Here is a 27,840-nt window from a genome sequence, read left to right on the forward strand (position 1 = left end):
TTAAAAAATATTTTATTCCATATCGGGTTAATGTTTGTCGTACGTCACTTACCATTTTGACATTGGAAGGGTGGTGTTACCGCTCCAGACACCTAATCACAGGTCGATTGATTTGCTGCGATTAATTTGGGCCACCGTGATCGTTTTGTAATGTGTGAACATCTCTCGATATCTTGAAAGCACAAAGATGGCGATGACATTGGCGAACGCGGAAACGCTGTCTCACCCCCTCACCCCAAGCAAAGTAATTCTGTGTAGAACTGAACTTGCATCTCCGCTCCTTAGCCTGCGAAGTAGCAGCTCCAAAACAAGGTCGTAGAATAGTAACAAAAGCCGACAGCCCTAACGCACCGACCGGAAGATAGCGAAAAATATGAACACTTTCGATTTACCAGAACTAATACCATCGGCAAGCGATACAGAACGAAGACCTATTTGTTAAAATCCAACAAATCCAGTGGTCTCTAAAACAGCCGCTAAGAGGTGATAGTCAGCCCTGATGAAAGCTTTGTATTGATCCAAGTTGATCAGAACAGCTTTCATCTCATAGAATCGTACAAATCAGATGCAAGTTGGCCTAGATCGATTGCCACTTCATGGTGTAGTGCTGCTCATGTTTGATCAATTCTCCAATAACAATCGGTTCGATAAGAATTGTGATGAGCACACGGGAAAGTACCCAAGAATTGTGTCGATGTTTTAGTTGGGCCTACCTATTGTGAAAATAAGTTCATCCAAAGGCTATAAAAAGCTGATGCCAAAGACGTTCAGGGAGTGGCTGTTGAGGTTACTCTGGTACCGTGTCGTTTCAACAAAGTGATTCGGGGTCGTGTCGTTTTGTTTCGACGGAGGTGTTCGGGATCGTATCGTGTCATTTCAATATGTTTCGGGTCGTTTCGACGGTATTTTCCATGTCAAGTCATGTAGATGGAAGAATTCGGTTTATGCTTATTGTCCAGTTGAATTGATGGTTGTCACAGTCGTACTGCTGCGTGTAATAACAATTTTTCCGTCTCTCTTACCTCGTGAAGTCACAAGCTATTTCGGCAATTATGGCCTTCGATCCAAAGCTTATATCAGTGTTTGATGGCAGTGACTTCGGGCAGTCAATAGTAGGATGACTGGAGATAGTTGAACTGATATGCCAACTGAAGCATATTGAATGCATCATTCCGATGCGATTGTCGGGTGGTGCGTATGCTATGTACTAGCAATTAAGTGAAGAAAAGCGTATGAATTGCGTAAATAAAACGCTGTACACAGCCTTTGCTTTGAATCCTTTCACTGTATGGAAGCAGTTTGCAACATGCCGCCTTCAATCAGATGAAAAGGTCGATGTATTTTTTGTAGAACTACACAGGCTTGTGGTCCTGTTTGGCGGTGTATCAGATCAGTGCCTGTAATGTGCATTCATTGCCGGATTACCTGATCATGCGGAAGAACTATTATAAGCAAAGTGGAAACAAAGCACATCTAAGGAGATGAATACTTCACTGCGGTGTTATAAATGTAATGGGCTCAATTATAGGGCAAGCAGTTATCTACTGGATAGTGAAACAGTCAGAGGTGCTGGTGTCAAGCACAGGAGAAATATCATGTGCTGTCGATGTCAGTGGCGTGAGTAATTTTCTCGATTTTGTCCGGGAAATGAGCAAAATATAGTGCTAATCTCATCCCCAAAACTCTTGTGAAAGACACATTGTCGGTTGTAACTGTTCGCATCAATAGAATACCACGTACAGCTCTGGTGGATATCGGATGTATGCAGTCACTAGTCCGCAAGACGTGTTGTAATGAATAGACGAGGACTTTCCTTTGACCCATGTGCTTACAGCAAACGGAAGCACACTTAATTGTTGTGGAATGAGTGTGATGCAAATTAACGTGAGTGCAAAACTGATTATTAACAGAGAAGTCTTAGTTGTGAATGGATACTTACTTGGGTTTGATTTGTTGCTTTGGCTGGACGCAATTAAGCGGCTGGGAGAAGTAGCTGTGTCTAGTGCCGGTGACGTAATTTTTCCACAATTCAGCACACCAAATTTTGCCATCATCATTACTGAGTCTGATTTCATCGCAGAGTATGAACAGAACACTAGGAAGTGGACCGCACCTTGGGAATGGGCTGGTGAGTAACCTTGAATTACACTACAGAATACTCAGCCTCAGCACAAATTGGTGAGGAATATGATTGTAAAATGTAAATGTGGATCGATAATGGCTGGCTACTGCCGTATCCAGAGGACGAACTCGCCCCCCAAAGGATTTAATCCCGCATGACTGTTGTGCATAATAATAAGCAGAAGGTTTTGCCCATTATAGATTATCGGGAGCTAGATGAGTACGTGGATGTTTATACGGCCAACGCGGATGTTTTCTTGCAAAAATTAAGCGAATGGCGACAGCAAGGAACAAACATTACGGTGATAGACCTACGTCGATCCTATTTGCAAGTTCATATCGATAAATGTATTCGGTCGTTCATAACAATAGAGATCAAGGACCAGCGATAATGTCAATGTCTCAATGCGGGTCATTGTTAATGCCGTACTCAGCCAGGATAAGATCATCTTCTTATACTGACGACATTTTTGTGAATATGAGTGTTCTGCAACCTGTATCGAGGAACATTTGAAGAAGTTTTGTCTGGCAAGCAAAACCCCAGAACATCTGAGACTGGGTTCACGCATATTGGGATTAAGTGTCCAGGAGGCACAAGGAAAACTGTTTTATCTGGCGTGGAAGTGACCTAATAGTTTCTGATAGAATTACTCGTCAAATTGTATTTTCAGTGTGCGGGAAATTGACAGGCCATTTCCTGGTGTATGATTGCTTACGTGTCACCACGGCATTTGTAAAACGAAGGGCAAACTGTCGCTTGCGTGACACTGCTGTCCGAACTTTCACCTCCCGTTCCCACTTGACGCGTCTTCTCTCCACTCCAAAACAAACTTCTGCAACTTTAGCTTCTCTCTTCTTCAAATACACCTTCTCTGCTCGCAATCAAACTTCAGAATGCCCTCCTTCCCCAAATCACTCCTCTTTTATTTCCAATCAGGAGCATCTCATTTGCATACCTCGTGGTCACCCTGTAGGCATATAAAGAAACAGGGCAGCCATTTTTGTTTCTTTCTTCTTCATTATGAACACGAGGTAAGCCACACAAAAACGCGGTCGGTCGTTCTTGTTTCTCTTTTTCTTCATTTACACCACACGCCCCCCTGATCTTCGAGATCAATAGGATACTTCGTAATCCTCCATCCAAGCAGGCCGCCTCCTCTCACGTCGAGGCCTCTGGGGGACAACTTCTCGGGGGTTAACGTTTTCAGGTTCACTACAACGCGGGCCTAAGTCAGGTTGAGCAGCATCATTTGCTTCTCGGTGGCCCTCGATTTCTTCTTCTTCACTGCCCTCACTGCATACCGGCAATGTCACACGACGCAGGTCTAAGATATGCCGGGGAACGCCATTCACCATCACATTGTTCTTCGACTGCAATCCTGTTATGACCCCTCTTTTCCAACGAGGGGTACACTGTGCATTGGGGGTTTCACCCACACCTCTTCACCTACTTTGATAGTGGCTTCTTCACTCTCAATTCCTGCTGCTTTGTTGCACGGATGCCGCCACTTATATGTGAAAACGGCCCTATGAGGCACAGTTGTCTCATCTTGTTTGGTCTTCGGCGAGATGTTATACCAAAACACCGCCTCTATGGGTGATACGTTGCTTTTTTTCCGCAGCGGCTTTAATGGTGCGATGATTCCTCTCCACTATTCCGTTGCCACTCGGCCGATACGCTGCTCTGAAAAATTGCCTTACTCCCCACTTATCGCACACCCCTTTAAAGGCTTCTGATCGGAAAGCGGGGCCATTGTCCATTAAGAGTTCCTCAACCGGCCCTCTCTCAAAACATATCTCCTCGATGACCCCTCCGATCGCCCATGCAGCTTCTGCCCTGATCTCTCTCCAGATGGCAAACCTTCCCGGTCCACAGTCGACCATCGACAGATACAATTTGTGGCGATAGTGTGTCACGTCAATGGCCAATCGCTTCCAGTCCTCCGCAACGTGTAGCTCTCCTGCTTCGTGTCTGGATGGTCCAGGGTCAATTGATTGGCACTCTCGACAGTTCTCCACCACCTCCCTAACCTCCTCCTCGGTAGTCTCCGGGTAAACCTCTCTGGCTAGGAATAACGTTCGTTCTCGACCAAAGTGGTGCATTTCGTGTGACTCTTTGACTTCTTCCCCTGCACAGCATACCGAGGAGACCTCCTTTCCCTCCTGCAGCCAGGCCTTCTTCACGCGTGTCATCGAATCCGCCTTGTTTTTTTCTGACGGGACCAACACAACAGATACTCTCAACTGGAATTCCGCTATCAGGTCGGTGAGTGCTCCGAGTCTGCGCTTGATCAGCATTTCCGCAGCACCCCTTGTCTTAACTCTCTTATCGCCAGTTATTGCCGACCGAATCCACGACGTTACCGTTGCCGAATCGGTTTTGACTTCAATTATTTTCAATCCCCATTTCAGGGCCAGATTGATTCCTTTTATAGCGGCATCTAGTTCTGCTACGTTGATATGGGAGAAGTCGTTGTTTTTTCTTAGCCACGCCGCATCCTCCACAGTTACACCTCCTATCTCTAGTACGACGCCCAACGCCAGGTTACTGGCATCGCACCAAACCACACCCGCGTCTTCGCCGCTGACATACCATTTCCCTTTCACTGGGTCCTCATTCCTCACTCTCGCAATGACTTCTTGCAGCATGTTCGTGACCTCCTTCGTCACACGGCCTTCCCAGTCATCAGTGCCTGTTTGTCGTTTAATGAAGCTGCATGCTATCCTGAGCCAGCCAGCGATAGGATAGTGCCCGACCAGCCTCCCGCAGACTGAGAAGAGTTCTCGCCTCGTCAGCTCAGATCCGACTTCGGGTATTGCATTCCTTCGTTCGAAGACAAGGCTGTCTTTTCCATCTCGCCTTAGTTTCAACCCCAGCACCGCTCCTCCATCTAGGGCCTCCGCCGGTTTTGCGGTTAACCCATACTTCTCGACATGGCTTCTTACTTTCTCTGCTGTCACCTCTGCCTCCTCCACCAGGATGTCGTCAATGTACGAGCTAGTGGCCTCCTCCACTGTACAGTCTTTGCTCAGCACTGTCTTCAGTACGGCAGTCATAATTTTGGGGGCTGAACTCAGCCCAAAGCCTAACCTCGTCAGACAATACACCCGCCCCTTGTACCGGACCAGTTGGTACTGCCAGAGTTTTTCATCTACATGGATCTGCAGATATGCTGATTTCAGATCGACAATCTTAGTGGCACGCCCCATTCTTCTCCATTTCCTCATGACATCCTCACATACGTCGATCCCCGTTCCAGTGTGGCAGGCTACGTGTCTGTTCAATTCCCTAAAATCCAGCATGGGCCTAATCTTGTTTTTGGTAGGCTGAACAACCGCCAGTAGTGGCAACACTCCTTTTTCTTCCCCTGTCCACGGTTTCAGAATTCCTTCTTTTATCCACCTCTCCACTTCTTCCTCGAATCCTTTTCTTATTTCTCCTCGCAGGGTGTTTTCGTAGCAGCCCACCTTATTCTGTAGTTCTGGGGGCCCGGAGATCCATTTCCATTCCACCGTCCACCTCACGCCATCAAACTTCGCCAGGAAATCTTTGTCCTCAATGCAGCAAACCTCCGGTTTTGGGGTTCTGACAGTTCTATCACCTTCCACTCCTGCCATCCCCACTGCGCTAAGACGTCCAAACGTCACTTGGCCCCCTCTTAACGTAGCGCCCCCCAGTCGGTTTATTGCACTCATACCTATAATCACGTCGACACCACCAACCAGATGATTCAACACTAGGGCTTGCAGTTCAATGGGCACCCCTTGCACCATTACTTCCGCTGTCGTCTCTCCTAGGCATTTCACATCCCTGCCATCCACGGTCCTAATAATCCTGGTTCCGCTCCATGACCTCGCGACATTCCTTGCTAACAGCGTTGTAGTGCAGCCTGTGTCGACAAGGGCTATGGCTCTCTTCCCATTGACTACCACCGGTAACTGAGGCAATGTTCCATCATGCGCCATTTCCACACAGAAGGGGTAACCACTGGCGCAATAGCTCCCCTTCACTCGTTTCCCTGGTCCCGTGCAGCAACAAAATAGCGGCTAATATGCCCCACTTGTCCACATCGGTAGCACGTGATCCCCGGTCTCGGCTCTTTGCAGTCCTTGATCAGATGAGGACCCTGGCACCGGAAACACTTGATGGCAGGTCTCCCCTCCTGTCGCCTTGCCGGCTGCCTCTCATTCAAGTGAGGCCTCATGCACATATTTCCACTCACAGCTGCAGCCACGATTGGGCTTTTAACATTTTTCACTAGGACTCTGGCGTGGACCAAGAGATCGTCCACTTCCATAGAATGGATCCCCGTGATTCTCTGCATGTTCGCAGAGATTTCCTCTGGGAAGCTGTTCACTAGGTACAGCTTTACCGTCATCTCCAGGCTCCTCCCCACGTAACCAGCCAACCCTGCCAGTCTCCTGATCTCTGCCGCAAAGACGTCAACGGACTCGCCGGTCCACCTCAAACTTGACAGCTTGCCAAGTGCTTCAAATGGGCCCTCCGCGAAGGCCAATTTCAGCCTTTGCTCCACTAAGGCAAGGTCTTCCTTGTCTTCATCTCGCATCTGCTGGTAAATCGTGAGGGCTTCCCCCTCTAAGTATAGCGGCAGCAGGATGACCACATCTTCTATCTTTTGCAGCTTCGCCACCATTTTTAATTTCTCCAGCCACTTAATCAGGTCGCCCTCCCCAGTAAAGGGTCTCAACATCTGAGTGCTCAGTCTCCACTCAGCCATGTTAATTGCTTGATATGCCGAAATAGCTTGTCGCTTGCGTGACACTGCTGTCCGAACTTTCACCTTCCCGTTCCCACTTGACGCGTCTTCTCTCCACTCCAAAACGAACTTCTGCAACTTTAGCTTCTCTCTTCTTCAAATACACCTTCTCTGCTCGCAATCAAACTTCAGAATGCCCTCCTTCCCCAAATCACTCCTCTTTTATTTCCAATCAGGAGCATCTCATTTGCATACCTCGTGGTCACCCTGTAGGCATATAAAGAAACAGGGCAGCCATTTTTGTTTCTTTCTTCTTCATTATGAACACGAGGTAAGCTACACAAAAACGCGGTCGGTCGTTCTTGTTTCTCTTTTTCTTCATTTACACCACACAAACACTGTGACAACTGGATAAGATGACAAAGTACAAGACCTTCTTCTGATATGAATGATCGAAGACATTGTTTGAGAGTAGCTCAGAACGATTTACTTACTGGTGTATGTGTGGAAAAGATGTTACAGTATGGGTAAACGCCCGTTCCGTTACCACCAGCATAGCTGTGGAAAACAATGATTCTGTTGTGGAAGACGCAATCTGGCTCCGATCGGTGCATAAGGACAAGTATATAAACTTGACTGAGCTTGATTCTGCACTGTAAGGTGTTAACCTTGCATTGCAGTGAAAAGTCAAAACCATTCATTTACGAACGGACTCGGCATGTATATATTGATGGCTAACTGACACATCATCTGGGCAGACGAAAGTGCACACCAAAGCAGCCTCTAAAATATTAATTAGACGTCGTCTCCCAACGCTCTAAGAGTTGGCTTCGGAATATACACTGCTGATTGATGTGGGGTTGGTTAAGTCTCACGATAACCGAGCTGGTCTTAACTACTTGGAATTCGTAAACTCGCATCGGTTAGCTAGATTTGTGCTTACAGGACCCTTACAGTCATCGCCTGGGTTAGTTTTCTTCCAAATACTCTTCGCCTTGGCCTTATCTAATGATAAACATTGATCGTATTTGACAGTGACGCTTCTGATCTTAGTTTTCAAGCTGACACACCATTTATTCCTGGTAATCGCCCTCGTTAAAGCCTGCTGAATAAGGAGTTGTAACTTTGCCAGGGAGTTTCACAAGTAGATATTCGAATTCGATTACCCTTGTCTCTTTTTAAATAAAATTTATATCATGTCCTACATTCCACTGGTGAGGTCAATCAGACTAGTTATGACCCGGTGGGACTTATGAAAATAAACCTAAACTAGCCGGCTATTTGACAATTGAATACCTCTCTGCTGGAGATACGAAACTTCTGAGAAAAACTAGAACTACTTATTCACGGGTGTTATCGGGAGTAAGTGATGGGTTAGCTTGAAAACTAAAATCCAAAGCTCCCGCTCCCGTTTAAACGTCGTGAACAATTTAGTAATAAAACTAGTGTATTTTCGTTCGAAATTCTGACTGTGGTAATTTATTTCATAGTCATAAATCATGGATCACTCAAAGTTTGCACATCGGAGTGGAAAACACTCTATGAAAATATCAGTCTGTTACATTTTTTTCTACGTGTTAACGGCATCGTAATTTCATGGTTGGTATCAGTCATGTTATCAGTTGAATGTTTATGAATGACGTATAATTCAAATGGCCATGGGAAAGTGTGTCGCATCTGACAACCTGCACTTTAGCTTCATCTAACCAACTACATGATCTTAACTATTTAAAAAAAAATGTTCTCTTCGACCTGATCTAACGTGATCTGTTTCGTTAAGTATAGTTTTGTATTTGCAAGTCTCTTTTGCAATTCTTTAACATTATTTTAAAGCCATTGTCTTATTTTTTGAAATATTTCTTTTGTCTTTTAGATTTTCATCGATGGTAACGACATCAAAGATTTTAACGTCCGTTTGTTACGAACATCCTTCGGCGTTGTCAGTCAAGAACCTGTTTTATTTTCAACCACTATTGGGGAAAACATTCGTTATGGTTTTGCACAGGCCACCACGGAGGACATCCAGAGGGCAGCTAAAAGCGCTAATGCTCATGCCTTCATTATGAAGCTTCCAAAGGTAACAACGCCCGTGTTAGCGAATAAGATAATTGTCTGAAGAAGGTTAAGATATTTAAGTGTCGAAACGTTGATCGTCGTAATAATAAAGAATAAATTACTAATTCGAATGGTTTTAGTGTCTTTGAATTTCAACGAAATACAGAAGAGTGTTATAGAACTCAAAATAATTAGATATAATATGTTGTATCATCGAGTGGAAAAAATATAGAATAGATTATTCCATTTTGTACAATAATAGAAGTCCGTGTCGGGTAGCAACAAATTTTAAGAACTTATATCTTCAGCTAACTCCAACCGTTGTCTCGTATCAAACTGTGCTTTCAATCAAATTACATAGGTATTACTTTTTATTTTAAAAAAAATCAGCATTTTACACACTACGCACAATGCTTCACGCAAACTACATCGTATTTCTAAGAAGAAATAAATTTATTTTCGTAACTGAGTACGCGAAAGAAAAAAAAATTTTAAATGTACAGTGTGGTACGAAATTCCTATGTAAAAATAGTAACATGTCAATCTAAAGCACGTGTTTTGGGTTCAGATTATTAATTTTCAGGAAAGTAATAATGAAACACTTGAAGAACAAATATTGTTGTGTAGCGGGTAGGTGGGGTCATATTGGAAACATATTAACGGAGATGATAACGAGGACTCAGAGCAGATGACGATGATAATGAGAGAGACATTTATAACAGACTCCGATGATTCTTGGGGACTTTATATTTATACGGACTGTGAGATGTGATGCAACAGTTCTTATAACACATATTAGAGTTCGTTACAAGATGATGTTAAAAACACATTTACCTTTTTGATTGTGAGGAATGACGACACGAGACAAACAGTTACAAACATGGTTCCTTTATTATTCAACCGGCCGATTGGTGATGTCAGGAATTCAAACTTGGATCTACATGGTCTGCTTTCCTCCCTTCGCTTCTCGATCTTTCCTGATTCCATCTAACTGACATCAACTTCTAACTTCGAACCCACAGATTCAATATACCGAGAAATCTCCTTTGTTTATGACGTCAGATGTGTACTGTTGACCAACTTGATTATACCACGTTTTCTACACATGTCCGTCCAACAGACTTTTGGCAAACAAAGAATCCTCAATTGTTTAACATCAAACCTATTTTTTAACAATATACAGGGTGTCCGTAAAGTTACTATACAGTCACGAATTACATCCTGTGCGTTTTCTGTTTTCCAATATCGCTTCAAAATAAATTTGCGCTCTTCCAAAGTTAGCTTGCGTGGCATGCTTGATTAAATAAACCTGTAAAAAAATAAATATTAACTATTAATACAAATATAATACAATAAAACAATAAGACTGTATAGTAACTTTACGGACACCCTGTATTTTAACTCGCATTGTGCATTCATTTAATGGACATATTTAATATCCATATTTCTAAAAGACTGGACAATCGACTCTTTTTCCAACATTAGTAATATTTAGCTATTCTAATAGAATTAATAATGGACTGAAATCCTAAGATTCCAATTTCCATTATCTTTAACGCCTACAGGGTTCGATTCTAGCCTTTTCCTAATATCATTTTCACTTATCTAGTATGTCTTCTTACTTACATAAGAAGGGGAAAGCCCTTTCATGTAACAGTATTAGTAATAAAAAAAGAACATGCACTCCGTTCAGTTTATTCAGTTTCGTTGACCTGGTGCCACCGGTTCAGGCTGTCTATAGATACCAGCTCCTGACTTAAAATGCAACACGCATTGATATTATTATTTTTTTCCTTTCCTTTTGCAAAACTCAATCATGTTCTGCCAAAAAAAAACCAAAACAGTGTAATAAACATTACGATATGTAAAGAACTTGAAGCACAAGAAACTTTTACCACAGTGACTGGATTCGCCATTGAATAACCCGTAAATCAAAACAATCAAACACACAGCAATAAAATTTTTGCTTTGCAATATTTTTGCCAATTTTTACAAAGATTGTGACGATTAAGCAAATTTGACGAAAACATATCAATCAGGTATCAGGATTGTCGTATGACTTCTGTTACTTTTCGTGTTCTTATTGTTTACATTGTATAAACTGGATCGAAGACGTGTTGTGTATTACAATATTACTTTTTCTTCTATTGGTGTTACCTTTTGATAGTTGGAAACATACTTTCGACCACCTGTTCTTTAGTTGTGACTGCAAACACGTTCGTTGTATTTACCTTATTTTAATGCCTGATTTTTATCTTAAAGAAATACGATACTCTTGTTGGCGAAAGAGGGGCACAGCTGAGTGGCGGCCAGAAACAAAGAATTGCCATCGCCCGTGCACTTGTGAAAGATCCGAAATTTCTGTTGCTGGATGAAGCAACATCCGCGTTGGATTCCGAAAGTGAAGCTGTCGTTCAAGATGCATTGGACAAGGTACAGTTACCGTTCTCTTGTGCTATTGACTTGGCTTTGGTTGGGACGGTGGTAAATATAAAAATCAATACAAGGATTGTATCATGATCTTTTTAAATTTTTTTTTTTTTTTTTTTTTTTGCTAAATTAATAAAGTAGCAATAAGTTACTCTATCAAATTACCTTATTGAGATAAAATTTCCGAATTACGCCGCCCCCTTAAAAGAATACTTTAAAAATAACTCTTAAAAGAACTCTTACAGTCCACGGATGCATAGCAATAGTAATCTAATATGTCAAAATAAATCGGTCGGAATTTCGAAGTTAAACATAATAGCAATGCATTTAACAAACAGATATTTGATTTTACCTAACCAGTGAACTATGAACATTTCGGTCTGATTTTATATATTAAAAACGAAATTTCTATCGACTTCATCGATCACAGATCGAGTATTTCTTTCCATAATAGACACTTACAAATATTCACAATTCGTTTTCATTGGATAACCCAATTAAATCACGCTGTTTTTTTTTTTAATTCAAATATTGTAAAATTGACGAGTAAAATAATTTCACTAAGTACAAAATATTTTTCTGGGATTTACATTTGTCGCTTTCTTGTGATTTGTTTATTCAAGAGAAATAGTATGAGACAAGCATAATTGTTATTTGTTTTGAGACGAGGGTTTGTTATTCGTATCATTTAGAGTCTTCGGACGATTGTTCTCATCTGGAGTGTAATTTTTCACAACGATCCGTGGCGCAGTGGATAGTGTATTTCGAAAATTCAGTTGTAAAAAGTTTCTTCTAAAGGTTGAAGGTTCAATCTTGTGTGGGCGACTAAAAATACAATTGCAAATTACTTAGGACTTCTATCTAGTCATGACTGACGGAAGGGGAGCATGCGACTCTCTTGAATTAAATAAATGGTCCCGTTTAAATTCCGTGCAGATTCCCGAGTTCAACAAAAAGATTTTCGAGTTCGACAAGATACACTTGAAGAAGGCCGAAGGTTACATCGACCTAAACGTTGTGAATATGCCGCTCATGGGCAGAACAGAAGCCCAAATAATCTAAATCATACGAGCTCCTTTTCTGTCCGTTTGTAACTGCAAAGGTCCACATTTTTTTCTTTTTATAATCGTTTTCTTTCCTTCTTCCTCGCCGTTACGTCATCTCGCACATAGCTCAGTCATATACATACAGCTACTGCTGCTGCCATACGCGCGTCTACGCTATGTAACAGTACCATTGACTGAAACTTTATGAAAATGACACTTAAGATAAGAGCAGTAGTACGAAAAATCAAAATAAGGAAAAAATCTCAATGATTACAGATATTCATGAAGATAGAGAAATAAAGAGGAGAAAACATTTTATGCTTTTACCGTTTAATAAATGCCATAGGTTTGCATCAATATAACATACTGCTTGTTCTTTTATAATTAAGGCTAATTTGAAAATATTATTTCATAAGATTAATTTGAAAATATTATTTCATAAGATTAATTTGAAAATATTATTTCATAAGGTTAATTTGAAAAGATTATTTCATAAGGTTAATTAGAAAACATTATTTCATAAGTTTAATTGGAAAATATTATGTTATAAGGTTAATTTGACAATATTTTATCAGGTTAATTTTAAACATTATTTCATAAGATTAATTTGAAAATATTATTTTATAAGGTTGATTTGAAAATTTTAGAAAAACAAAAAATGTAATGAAATATTTTATTAGATGACTGAAATCATTTTTTTTCTGAAACTTTCGGTGTAAGACACATTTTTCAAATAAGACTTTTTGTTGCTTTTTTTAAATTTTTATCGTTAGGTTTTTGATGGTATTAATCCGGAAGGGTCAGCCCCTCATGAAGAGAGAAAAGTACGTCATGTGTTATTGCCATTTGTTCTCATCTGAAGTGATGTGTGCATGGCGCGAATTTTAAACAGAGTTTAGTCACATCTTTGAAAATATTTTGTAGAAACAAAAATGACTTTAATCATTTCATAAAATATCTCATAGCATAATTTGGTTTTTCAATATTTTCATCTATATGATATTCTGCATGTGACTTCCTTAGTTCGTACGTTACGTTTTGAAAAAAAAAAAGGCTAAATACAATTTTTTAAGGCCAAACTGTTTTGCGAAATTTGGCTTTTAAAAGGTCAATCTGTTAACTCTGGACAGGAATATGAGAGTGACCTCCCTTTGATGTAGCCGTGTTTTCAAATATAATAATAGTAATATATGATCATTATTGTGATGGTGTGAGAAAGAAACTTGTTGCAATTTAAACGCGCAGTTGCTCTTCACCGAAGAAAGAAGTCAGCGAAACGTTACGTAAAAAAGTGAACATTAAAAAAAAAACAGGAAAAAAGAACATTGTCTCCCAAGAGGTGCTGGACTGAAAGACGTAAATTTCAAATCATCTCTTACAGTGTGATTTTATTATTTGTATTGAAGTATGTAGCACAATATTACTTTCTGAGTATTTATTAGTATTTATTAATGTATCTCATCTGAGTCAGTTCTATATTTAAAATACAATGGACACTATTTTCATAGAAATGTTAATAAACTCGTATTTGTTGTGTGTTATTGGCTTTTCTGTTCAAAAAACTAATTTTTGTCCAGAAAAATATCAGCTTCATCAAACATTATTGTTGGTTAAATATATTTCTCATCCCGTAACATTTCCACGAGTCCTGCTAGTTATAGAAATAACCTATCGCATTTTTATATTAATAGGTTAATACTTCTTTCATTAATTGCTTAGATTAGAGCAAATGCCGATTTTTTTTTCATAGTTTTGATTTATAAAATATTTTTAAATACTAAACGTTACACACGATCGAACCTTCGAGCGTTATCATTATCGTGTCCGTTTTTCTCCATAAATTCTTCAATATTACATGCAGAAAATTTTATAAGATTTCTAATAAATTGTAAAAATTAAGTTATACTTTAAAAAATAAAGTTAGGTATTATTTAACATCCGGCTATTAACCTTATTATTTATAAATTAAGTTTCGTTTTATATTGATTTCTTTATTTATATAACTAAAAAGTTGTCTTCGTAGCCCAAGAACACAGTAATACAAGAAAAAACACAGAAGTTTACTCGAACGGAAAATTCCATTTTAGTGCATAGCATAATAGCATGCATAAACAAAGCATCCACTTATTTCAATATTTGATCTGTTAATTGTGACTGTAAATTTATTTTCCCCAGGCCAGCCAAGGACGTACGACCATTGTGATTGTCCACCGACTGTCCACCATTAAATCTGCCGATATGATCATTGTCATGAAAAACGGTGAAATCGTAGAGAAAGGTACACACAATGAGTTGATGGTCTTACAGGGAGCTTATTATGATCTGGTCACAGCTCAGGTAAGTATCTTGTATTAGCGGCGAGGGTACTCGGCTTTGCCCGTGTGTAAAATACGCTTAAATATGATATTTTGATTTGTCCAGATTTCATATATATTATTATAGAGTCGTGATTTCAAAAGTAAAAGAAAAGTACTTGTGTGTCATCAGCTAGAAGCGAAACCTAAACTATAGCATTCAAAACTGGTGACGTTACCATTGTACCAACGTGACACGAACATTAACTGATTAAAAATATATAATAAATTAAGATTAATGTACAAAATGTATAACGATTTATTTCAATTTTTATCCATTTTTGACCGCTTTTAAACTATTTTAACAGGTCAAAGACCCATAAAAGAACGGCTCGTAAAAAATCCAATAATTTGAGGCCCCTAGCGCCGCTCTGCGACTTTTTGTTTCGGAGGAGATAGGGTTTGAAAATATGGAGACAGACAGATAGACAGACAGACAGACATATAATCTGTTATATATTAGATTAATACTTATCTTCTGTCTTCATATGTATGCAAACATATTATCATGTCGGCGACCAGTTGCGAACATTTATTAACTCACTTTAACAATGACCATATGTTCTTACAGTTTTATTTGCCACGGCACATGGAAACCGACATGGAGACTCCATCAGACTAGATGAATTCTTGTCCTGAAATCCGGTAAGATCAAAAGGCTACAAGAAAAATATACCATAAAACACTTAAATGGTCAATTGGGGAAAGAAAAATGATGTTCTCAACTTCTTTACTAACTTGAGATGTAAAGGAGAACTTTAAATGAATATTCGAATATCTATGTATTTCATATACATAAATCTGGTGTTAACCCCAGAAAGGGGACACCTCGAATTGTAAGAACTTCGAATGAAGTAAAATGAAACGAAATAGTGTCGGAAATGATGATGGGTTAAACAGAGCTAAGAAGGAAAAGATAACGAAATACCAATGTAATTTATGTATGACATGAATTAAAAACTGGATTCTTAGGATGACAGAAGGAATAATATATTAGGATCCTTTGCATCAATTCTGTTATGGGTGAATGAAGGGTTGAAACATGTAGCAATAGGGATCTTTACTGACAAAAGGAGGGAATAGTAATAAAAATGGATTCAGTTAAATAGAAACGAAACTATTTTTTTTAAATAAATTATTTTTATGATTCAATACACAACTTTAATTCGTTTCCTTTCAAATGCCTTGTGCCGCCATTTTCTGTTCATTACGAAAATAGTATTAAAACGCCTTTTCTCTGAATGTATCCGATGACGCTGGGTTAAAGAAATATATGATACGATGCCTCCGTTCAGTCTCGGAAGAGAAAGGATACCCCTTGTAGGGGCAGCTGCACATGTGAGGCAAGGGTTGCGCAATCCCAACCATACCTCTCCTAAATCGGCACTATTTGAGTCCAGTGGCTAGGAAAAGTCCAGGACGACTGGAAACAATGCCGAGATAAGCGGAGAGCTCATACAGCACCTGGAAGTTCCAAATGGTCACCCACTTAGTAGAGACCAGGTTCAACATTGCTTACCTTCGGTGATCCAGTGGTTAACGTGATTATGCCGTATGGGTTAAAGAGAGATGGGGGGGGGAAATATAAATGAAATACCAAGATCCTATGTATGACATGAAAAAGAAACTGGATTCTTAGGAAGATCTCTATTATTCTAGTAATTATAGGAGCAACTAGACTCATTTAACAGAATTTCAAAAACTACCTGGCAAATATACCCGGTGAACCAAGTGCAAGAGATTGATACAAATAATTGCCCTTTAAGGGAAGGTTAGAATTCTAAAAAGATATCTGGGATAGTAGGTGAATATTTGGAATCCAGCAGGATGCTCCATCCCAACTAGAAGAAAATTAAAAAAATTATATTTTAAATGTAGAAAGAAGGAAGAATGTAATAAAGTCCTTTGCATTAGTAACATTACAAGATGGTGAGAGATTAGAACATACAATGAAAGACGAAGGGAGGAGGAATAATATTTGGCACATGGTATTGTTATAGACATGTGCGAGAAAGTTCATAGTTATACATTTTTATTGCTTTTAATTAAATATCTATCTATATATTTAACTTTATTTGTCTGCGTGTGGAACGATCTCTACCAAACTCCTCTGTCAATTTTTGGTCTACAGACATAACACTTAACATATAGAAGCTTTAAACCTGGAGAACAAGTTCAATTTAATTTTTAGCCGGAAGAAATAGCTGCTAAGTGGGTCAAAATTAAAACAAATTGCATCTTGGCAAGCGTAAATCGATTTGAAGTGGTTTCCTTACGCATGCGTAAATATACATTTATAAGTTTAACAACGTTATTTTTTTAAACTTTTTATATGAATATGGGCGTGGTTCAGACGGTAACGGATAAAGCTTGTGAGCTATATGTTTTGATTTCGATTCTAGCTGATGGCATCGTCATATATATATATATATATATATATATATATATATATATATATATATATATATATATATATATAAACACGTCATATGTGTAAACGCGTGGCGGTTTTTTGGATTGTAAACGTCAAGTTTTCGAGTATACTGACAACGAATATCACAGTTAAATTTGCGCTAATTTTCTTGTAAGTAAGAAGAATTTTAGATAAGTGGAAAATGAGATTAGGATAGACCGAGATTCGAACATTGTAAGCAAGGTTCAGAAATAGATTAAGAAAATGGAATGTTAGGATTTCGCATTGTTCAATTTCATATGAAATAGTTTAGAAATGTTTGTTTGCAAAAAAAATTTAATTGTTCAATTCTTTTTATGAAAACTGAATTAAAATAAGGTCAGCTTGAAAAATGATGAACAATACAATTTACAAATATATTGAAAATAGGTTCGGTTGAAAAATAGGTTACTGAGAATTCTCTGTCTGCAGAAATGGTTTGGGAACATGTGCCGAACCACGTATGTTTAGGCCACGTGAATCGATCACGTTTTGAAGCCATACATGACGTCATAGCAAAAATGAATTCTCAATATAGGAGCTAGAGTTGGAGACAGGGAGTCGAGTCCGGATCGAAATTAGCACAGTTAGCCGGACAGAGCTGACACGAGGAGGGTCCCACTGTGAGGCGAAGGGGTAGAACATTAAATATGTAAAAACGACTTTGAATTCCTTGACGTCATCATCCTTCGACTGGTCGATGTGATAATAAAGAAGTCATCATCAATGTTTTTGTAAAACTGTGTCGTGTCGTCTTTCTACAGCAAAAGGTAATGTGAAACATCCTTAATATGAACTTTGTGCCCCCTCATCGGTATTAATGAACTTTGTATAAACCCCATCCTAAGTAATGTGTCTCTCTGTCATAGTAATGATTCTTCCCCTCCTGTGTTAAAAGAACTGATCACACTCTCCTCGCTATATGTGTTAAGAAGAAACATCACAGAACTGTATAAATGTCTTCTATCTCTCTCTCATCACCATCGTATATATGTACCCGTCATCTTAAAAAGACCCCATCCCTATGCAACATAAGTCGTTTACCAGATATGAAAACATATGATATCTAACGCAAAAGCTAATGTAATCCCTGGCAGCCATTTTTTTTCACAACCGAGTAGTTAGTAATGCGCATGCGTGTAACTGAAGCAGATGACAAAGCAAATATTTTTCACCTCCCCCCCCTTAAAATGTCCAAAAATAGGGTGTTTATTTGAAAGCTGTTCTTAGCATAGGGAGGTTGGGGGTGTTTATTCCGAAAGCCGTGCTTAGCATGGAGAGGTTGGGGATGTTTATTCCGAAAGGCATTCTTAACATGGGGAAGTTGAGGAGGGGTTATTCCGAAAGCCGTTCTTAACATGGGGAAGTTTGGGGATGTTTATTCGGAAAGCTGTTACGCATGCACATTACTAATTCCTCGGTTGCGAAAAAGTGGCTGCTAGGGATTACATTAGCTTTTACGTTAGATAGCAAATGTTTTCATATCCGGTAAACTACTTATCAGGCCTAAATTTAACTGTAATATTTGTTGCCAGCATACCCGAAAACATATAAAGTCGATATTTTGAATGTGAACTGTTAGTTGCAGTTAATGTAAAGAAATACCGAAAATGTTGTATTTTAATCAGAGAGATAAATTATTTAAAAAATGTCATTGAAATTAATATTTGTTTTCACAAAATTTACTGATCATTTATATTTTATCAGTTACGAAAATTTTTATTTTGCATTAAAATAAACTTCTATTTTGTGTTGCCATAATTTACTTTAAAATATTTGAATTCAGTAAATGTGTAAAGGAAACTTTCTATAAAAACACAACACACGCATTCGAAAACTGTAGAATTTTGGTTTGAAATTAATATTTGTTTACTTAATCGATGAATGAATAAAAAGAAAAGATATATAAAGATGTCTTCTTATTTCTTTACGAAAAAGAAAAGGAGAAATTATTTATAGAAAAAGAGAGAAGTTATTTAAAGTAAAGGAAACGCTATTTAGAGAAAGGAACTTATCTAAAGGGAACAAGAGTAATAATTTACTTTAAAGAAAAATAACATTATTAGAGTTAGGCTAGACTACAAAGAGTCCCGATTTCAGAATCTCGAGCAATATTTACGTATTACTCGGGGAAAAAACGAAGAAAGAAGAAACGAAACGCAAGAACTTGACATTAGCCCAAGTAAGCTTTTCTATCAAAACTGTACTTAGAATTTTTTCCCTTTCGTGGAAGATTTACTTAAGAAAAGTATGGATATTTTTCATTGAATTTTGTCTTCGTTCGTGAGGGATTTGCGGCAAAAAGTAATTTTCAAAAAATATGTTTCGTCTTACAAAACTGTAAGAAAGTAAAAAGAAATGTTTTACTTTCCAAGCATGTAAATAAATACTTTGATTCCGCCTGCCATATAATACATTTAAATACACTTAAAATCATGCAGATATTCGCATTTATTAATATAAAGACGTGATGGCAAAAAAAATTTTTTTTTTTAATGACTTGATGCAATCAGCTAGAATCGAAATCAAAAACTTTGAGAGAAACAGGTTAAACTCTAAATATTAACACATTTGAACAAATAAATTTGATGTGAGTATGCGCAGAAAGAAGTAAAACTTGTTGAAATGAACATTTCGCATTTCAACTTGCCGATATGTTTTTGTACGCGTTATTCATCGACTCAAAGATTTTACTCGTTATAAACCATCCTTAATGTATGATTACTATTTCCGGTACTTGTGCATTTAACGAACCAGACGTAACTCAGCATTTGTTCGGCTTTGTCCGGCGCATGACGTCAACAGCCGGATATAACCGAGCATTGCCGATTAAGCAGACGAGAATTTCGCTATCAATTGGAAGAGTGTCACAACTCAAAAAACGCTTATTTGAAGAGAGTTAAAAAAATGTTTTAAAAGATAACTGACGAAATAATAATGAATATTACAAACCTTGCGGACCAGCTCCAGACCCCAGAGGCTGCACTAAACTTTTGCCAGCAACGGAAATTGTTGGCAGAAGAGAAAAGGTGTTTACATTTTGGCCAGGATTGTGTACTTGCAAAGAGAACAAGCCTTTCCGACGGTTACGGTTGGAGGTATAGAAGTGTAACATGTCGTCGATGGACCACCATTAGGATTGGGACCTTCTCAAAATCCCGACTAACCATCGCGTGTATAATAAAAATAATATACTTATGGGCGTTCGAGATGGCATCTACAAAAAATCTCCATCGCGGATGTGGGTTATGTTCTCGCCACACAATTGTGTATTGGAAAATTTTCCTGCGTGATATAAGCAGGGACTATTTTCTTAGGAATCCCCGGCAGATTGGAGGCCCAGGCCATACGGTAGAAATCGACGAGTCCGTTTTTAACCGCAGAAAACACAACGTCGGCAGACTTCTGACACCGGTGGCGGTGGTCTGGGTCTTCGGTGGATACGACTCCGCCGAAAAGGAGGGTTTCTTGGTCACTGTACCAAATAGGAACGCCGAAACCCTCCTTCCACTCATGAATAAAAAAAAAATCCTTGTTTCTGACAAAAAAAAAAAAAACAAACAAAAAAAAGTCCTTGTTTCTGGCGAAAAAAAAATGTACAAATAATCCTTGTTCCTGCCCCCCCCAATGCTTTTTATTGCCCTTTTTTAGGCTTTTCCATTTATTTGACATAAAGAGTTGCAAAAAAAAAAATATTAACTTTTACATGTTTAAGACATAGACAATATTTTTTATGTTAAAAATTGAAAAAAAAAAAAAAACTAAAAAAACAGTTCAGACAAAAAAAAGTTTCCTATTATTTAACAAAAAAAAACTTGTTTTATATGCATTTATTTTGAGAACAGAAAACAATTTCAAACAATAATAATAAAAAAAAACATAAATGAACGGTAGGTTTTTGCTTTTTACTTATTTAATTTTTTTTATGTTTCTACATTTTACAATTTCATTGTACAGTTATTTTGTTGTAGCGTTGTTTTTATTTTGTCGCCAACGCTCGGTTTTATCCGGCTGTTGACGTCATGCGCCGGACAAAGCCGAGCAAATGCTGAGTTACGTCTGGTTCGTTAAATGCACAAGTACCCTATTTCCTGTTAATTTCAGTGTTATGCGATCAGTAGTTTAAGAGTTTACCTATTAAATATTTACACACACATATATCTATTGTTTTATATATTTATATATATATATATATATATATATATATATATATATATATATATATATATATATATATATATATATATATGGGTAAAACGATTCATAATTGTGAATTAAAAATCAGTTTCAAAAGGAAAAACAAACAAAATCAACTCTAGTGTACAATCGTTTCGGAAACGATGTTCATTTTATTTATATGAAATTCACTATAAGTATTGACAATAATTTGACAAAGGTTTTGTCCTTTAAACATAGTCTCCTCACCAGCAAAAATTGACGGAGAGGGGGAGAAGTTAAAGATACCAAAATAAAACTAGCCTTTTTGTCGTAAGTAAGGCAGATATTCCTGGAAATATTTTAAAACAAAATAAAGAAACAAAGTTATCAATTTTATGTTGATAAATAAAATAGAAAATTAGGAATAACATTAAGAGAAAAAATAATAATAAAAATAAAAAAATATATACCTTATTTAGCTCCATTATAAAATTTGTTTTAAGTGCAATCAATCTATCTTTTGGCATGTTGTTATATCATGTCTCCGAATGGTTGAATGGGTGAAATAATTATTTAGAGTTTGTATTAATTTAAAAACGCTGTTCTAATGCACGGTTAATAAATCTTTATCATTGAACGCTAAGTTTAAAATTTAAAGTTATATTAAATGCAAAGGGAGACAACTGAAAATTTTGAAAAATGAAATAGAAAAAATAACTTTTATTAATCAAAAGGAGATAACTTCTAATTATTTTAGGGATAAATTATTTATTTATTGTAATGTTTAACATAGTAAAAATAAATAACGCCAATAATAGTAATGATATTAATCTTTGTGATACTTTAATAAATAAATAAATAATAATAGTTATAATAATGATAATAATAGCAATAGTAATAATACTAATAAAATAATTAAAATAATAATAATAATAGTTATTTAATTATTAATTATAAATGATTAAAATCAAATTAATAATCAGATTATTTTTATTATTTTATGGGGGTTTAAATCTGTCAAATTTCACCCAAAGTTTATGAATACAAACGGAAAAAATTTCGTCCTTTCGGTTCAAAAGTGTCGAATTATTGTCATTGGATTTTTATACAGCCGTGGCTTCAAATCTACAAACTGTGCAGAATTTGTCACCAGGCTTGTATGCTTTATAAGAGCCTAGTGTTTTCCATTTTAAATTCTGCACCGTTTGTAAAATTGAAGCCCTGGCTATATAAAAATTCAATGACAATAAATCGACACTTTTAAACCAAAAGGACGAAATTTTTTCCGTTTGTATTCATAAACGTTGGATGACGTTTGACAGATTTAAACCCCCATGAAATAATAAAAATAATCTGATTATTAATCTGAATTTAATCGAACAAACGAAAACAGCTAGTACTGTTACCACTTATTTCGATCACTCTATACAGCGAGAATCCCTAGCTTCTAAAACTTCTGTTTTCACTTTCTATTATTATTCTAAATGGACCATTAATCGTAATTTTATTAATTCATACTGATTTACGCATTCTATTAATTGCTTCTTTTAGATTCAAACAGTACTTGCAGGTTATCGCCCCAAATCAGCACTAATCGCCAGTGAAAGCCAAATTATTTCATTTCGGTCACGGCCGCCAGTGTCCACAATTGTTCAGGGACAGCAGTGGCCACTAGCAACAACCATAGTTTACTTTTTGCGAGGGGGGGGGATAGGCTTCAACCGGGCAACGCCGGTTAACGGATCCTGCAATTACATTAATAAAACAAAAAATATTAAATTACAATTTTTTTTTTATCCTAGCCTAGGCTACCTTACCTAATTCTTTGAGCGGGAGGAAGGAGATATCCCCTTCCTCTCCCAACAGAGACACCAAAATATGCGTGCTCATCGCATGTCAGTCAGTCGAGAAATAAAAAGAACGAGAGAGTTGTCAACATGGGATGATGGGAAATCTATTGCCTAACCCTTATGCGACAAGCCTGATCACTGAACAAAAATTTTTGCGTTACTACGATGATAGTGGCACCTAAAAAATAGTGCCACAACAAACTATGCGAACATCTATTCATGAGAATCCTTTTGATTTAGTTCATAAGGTTTTAATGTTGTATATCTCAGCTGTGTATGCCGAAATATCATTATTTTACAAAAGTGTTCACCTGTTAGAACAATAAAATAATTATTAAATGTACCAAAAGGTCATTTGAATAAAAATTATAAACCTGACAGGCACCTGCGTGAAGAAGCAACAAACTTGATCAATTGTCAGAAAGAAAAGCTAAAAGTGTGATGTTTGAAAGGTAATTTTCGGTAAACGCTTACACAAGTGTTATCAAAGTCAGGTCAATCCAGTGAAACAACAATTGCCGATTAAAACGTCCTTGGCGTGTGGTTACAGTAACTTTAAGGGTTTATATAATAACAATAACCGAAAAGGATATTGTTTTTGGTTGACAATTTGGGACCGAGAAGAATGAACATCGAATTCCCGTGCGTGCATTTTCCTTCTAACACCGAACCATCTGTCGCTGAGAATAAAGATATATTGTTATATTTTTATATATCAGTGTGCCGTCATTTTTTTTTTAAATATAGCAGAAATATAACATTAATAACCAATCATATTGTACGTTCTCCAACTCTCTTGATCACTTGCCTACTCTATTATACAAAACCAACAGTGACATCGCAATCTACGTATACTTTAATTTCTTTCTTACTTGTTCCTTTTCACACTTTTTTCTCTTCGTTTCTTCCTCTGCTAACTTCTCGAAACTAATTGGCTGTTTTATGTCTAACGAATTTACATACTCATATTTGTTTCACTTTTATCAATATTTTATAATCTAATTGTATATACACCTATTCTCTATACCACAATTGAAGAGCGTGAGTATACGTCAGTCCGACTGCCATGAGTGCAAGACTCGCACATAACAGCCGTGAGACATATTCTCCTGGTCTTTATATTAAATGGAAAAGTTTATTATTACCCGTAAGGTGGGTATCACAACAGTCACTACTGGTTTAGTACTATTTGACTGGGCTATTGTCGATAGATAGAAGAATATTTTAGACTATATGGGTCATATTTAACTATAAATGTCTGTCATTGCATTGATTTATATATTATTATCAGTCACCTAATCCGAAAGACATGCGATCTATGTCTGCGGACCCCGACTGAGAAGCCGCCGATCGATATTAAATGTTCATTCTCTGTTTGAAGATTTAGAACAAAACGGAAACTGACAAGCAATTACACATCGGATAAATAAATTAATTTAGTCTCAGAACAGACAAATATGTTAAACTTTAATTTTAGTAATCGATAATTAAGTTATCGTTTTTTTTTCTTCAAAATTTAATGCATTTGATCAATTTCTTTATGATTGAATTCCTCTCGTTATTTAAATGTCGCCAATAATAAGCGTCTTCCTCCAAAGTTGGTCCTGCTATTTTTTCCGAAAAAATTCTTTGTTTGTGAATATTTTTCTAATTTATTCCAGAATGTTTCCAGTGAGAAAACCCAACAAAATATTTGTAAGTGATCTTTTAGTTATTCGGATGTCTTATATAGTGGCGGACGCAATCAATTCTTTCACCAAATTACCTCATATAAACTTACATAAATTTATCATTGTAAGGGTGTCTTTCAGGTAGAAGTGCTAAAATCAATTATGATGAGCAAACGACAGGACTTTGAACTGAACAAGAAATTTACAGGTGTTTTCTTTTCATTTTACGAGGGAATCACAACTCCTCAAGGCCAGAAAGCCAATCAAGGATAATGGTTAATGAGTGTAGGGTAGTCACCGAGACAACTGTAGTAATCGTTAGTGTTGGTAAATGGGTAGAATTATATTTTTTAAAAGGACGTTTTAACAAGAACTTGATTACATTGGACTTGAAGACAATCATGTTGTAGTTAGCTGAAAAGCAGACCAGCGGAAATGAATTCCACACGTGGACAGTTCTAGGGAAAAAGCTGCGATCATGGAATTTGCGTTTAGATTTAGACACAGATAGTCGTTGTAGGCACTCTAGTGTTTTTGTGATAGTTTTGCAAAGGGGGACATAGATTGGAGCTCAGACGAGCATTTGACATGAAAATAGGAAAATACCGATAAATAGAAATAGGTGTTTTCTCATGTATTAATTTATATATCTATCTTGCATATAAATATTGTTGTATGTTTGTTTTGAATGTCATCCAATGGTATATAATAAGAACTCGAACGGCTAAGGTATTATCAACGTCCCCCAAGTGTTAGATAGTAAAAAGAGGGAATAAGTTTATCAGCGGAACAATGAAGAGGAAATTGTTAACTAAGGCGCACAAAGGAAGCTGAATAGGATTGTAAATCCAGTTGATGTGAACAAAAGCTCGGGTAATATATTTTAGAGTTAGTTTTAGGAGTGACAATGAGTTTTGCGACAGTTTACGACAGTTAGAAATATTTAACGGGCACTCTTGCGTTTGAAACAGTTGAGGACAGTTTTGAGTTGTGGACAATTGCGAGTTGGACATAGTAGAATGCACGTTATAGCTTGGATCGGATCGAGATGAGTTGGTGTAAACTGACAAACACGACCTCAGCAGAAGACGAAGATGTTAGTGTTTTGAGAGTTTTTTTACTGTGATGGTGTCCGACACGCACTTAGAGCCCAACCGACATCCACAAAATGTTTTCTTTTGGGGTTATTTTATTTTTTTTTTTAATACTTGTGAACTCATGCGCATTTGCTCGGCAGCTGGCAGTTTGAGAGATGACGACACGGCCAGAAAATAAGATGAAAGAAAAGAAATCCACGGCACTTGATGTTGAGGTCGGTCACTATTGTTGAACGAGAGGGGGCACGAGTGGTCTCATAGAATGATTATTCAAACTCGAACGAATACCATGCAAATATAAAAGGGTTTTTACTGTAAGTCAACGATGCAGTAAGTATTTACAAGTTGCTTAACTGGTCTGTAATGTATATGGGGAACAGTCCGATCTTACTCACACGAGAGTTGTACTACCATCATTGTCATTAATATGCTACACAGGATAATTCATTGCATAAGGATATTGTATCAATACTTTCTTTTAGGACACTTTAGCATCATCGGCGATGTTCGACGCTAATTTGTATGGGCCATGTCATGTTCGGGTTAAGTTTGCTATTGTTGAGGAGAATTCACACAGCCCTATTAAATTGAGGTTGTATTCTGAGAAATATAAAAGACATCATTCACTCATGCATGGAGTATTTTTACTACATTTGGGCTGATGCATCTGACAATAGTCTCTCACTCTTAGACAGAGTTTTAAAAAACATCGCTAACCTAATAACCAAGTCCCAACTTTCGTCACATCGCCGCAATGTTGCATCCCTGTGCTTGTTTTACAAATACTTTAATGGAATGTGATTCGACAAACTCGTAGCACTTGTGCTCCCTCGATGTAAATATCTCCGAGTAAGCCAACAAGTGGCAAAATCCTATCTCTTCACTGTAAATATCCCTAGATGTCGGAAAATCGTTTAGCTTAATCGCTTCTTCTTTCTGAACTGATAGGCTTTGTAATTCCCTTCAGATCTCTTGCTTTCCTCGAACTGCTAGACTTTGTAATCCCCCCCCGATCACCTGCTTCCCTGACTCTACTGGCATGCAGAAGTCACAGTGTAATGTGAACAGATATTTCGTTACTTGACTCCTGTGGCAATTTTTTTCGTAATAGTCGTCTATAGCCTAACTGTTGCCATTGTACTTCATCTGATGAGGTCAGTAAGTCATACTATTTTAGTGGAATGGCTTTCTATTTGCGTAGGTCACACTCGAGTAGGTTAATATATGCGGTCGCTAATCTCCCATTCCAATTCCCTCAAAAGATCCTATTTTTCCGATTCCTGATTTCGATTCTGATTAACCATCTCAACACTACAGAGTGCGTCTAGTGTTTGAGAACATTTATTACATTTTTAATGATAATAAAATACAAACAACACATTAAATGTAATTAAATAAAACGATATTGATACATAAGCGACACTTTTATTTAATAATTTCATTCTAATAAAATCTCCTTCGCGTCAATAACAGTTTCTATTCAAGATCTAAACCTTTCGCATGCGCGTATAAGATGGTCCTCGTCAATGTCCGTTAAATCCAACGTAGCTGAGCAGCATCTTGGTTCCCACCAGTTTTGGCAAATAAGAAATAGGATCCTGAACAGAAGCGTGCGTTCTATCCCAACCATTATCAATGGACCAGAGGTCATCTCGTCAGCATTAGACAAGGCCAAATTATTTCCCGAGAACTTAACAGCTAATTCTACCCTATGCTATGAAGGCCATCAACTCCCCATATTTCCTCCTATAACGCACACCACACTAGGTAACATACAAATATCTGTGCGTTAGATCGCCAAGCTAATCAAGAACTTTGATTCCAGTAAAGCCACTGGTCCTGACAGAATTCCAAGTATAGTGTTAAAAAAGCTTTAACCAGAACTTGCC

At 37.5% G+C, this 27,840-nt stretch overlaps 1 protein-coding gene across 1 annotated transcript in view; it reads left to right on the top strand.

Moving 5' to 3' along the window:
- The window catches only part of LOC145291074 (ATP-dependent translocase ABCB1-like), a 290,243-nt gene that overhangs the window by 191,415 nt on the left and 70,988 nt on the right, over positions 1 to 27,840 (top strand). Inside the window, exons 35-38 of the mRNA XM_080136587.1 lie at positions 8,713 to 8,916; positions 11,157 to 11,327; positions 14,546 to 14,707; positions 24,846 to 24,879. Coding sequence (XP_079992713.1) covers positions 8,713 to 8,916; positions 11,157 to 11,327; positions 14,546 to 14,707; positions 24,846 to 24,879 — 571 coding nt within the window. The remainder of the gene's footprint in view (positions 1 to 8,712; positions 8,917 to 11,156; positions 11,328 to 14,545; positions 14,708 to 24,845; positions 24,880 to 27,840) is intronic.

Source organism: Euprymna scolopes, chromosome 12 (genome assembly GCF_053919585.1).
Source record: "Euprymna scolopes isolate OS-2025 chromosome 12, ASM5391958v1, whole genome shotgun sequence".
NCBI classification, from domain to species: Eukaryota; Metazoa; Mollusca; class Cephalopoda; order Sepiida; family Sepiolidae; genus Euprymna; species Euprymna scolopes.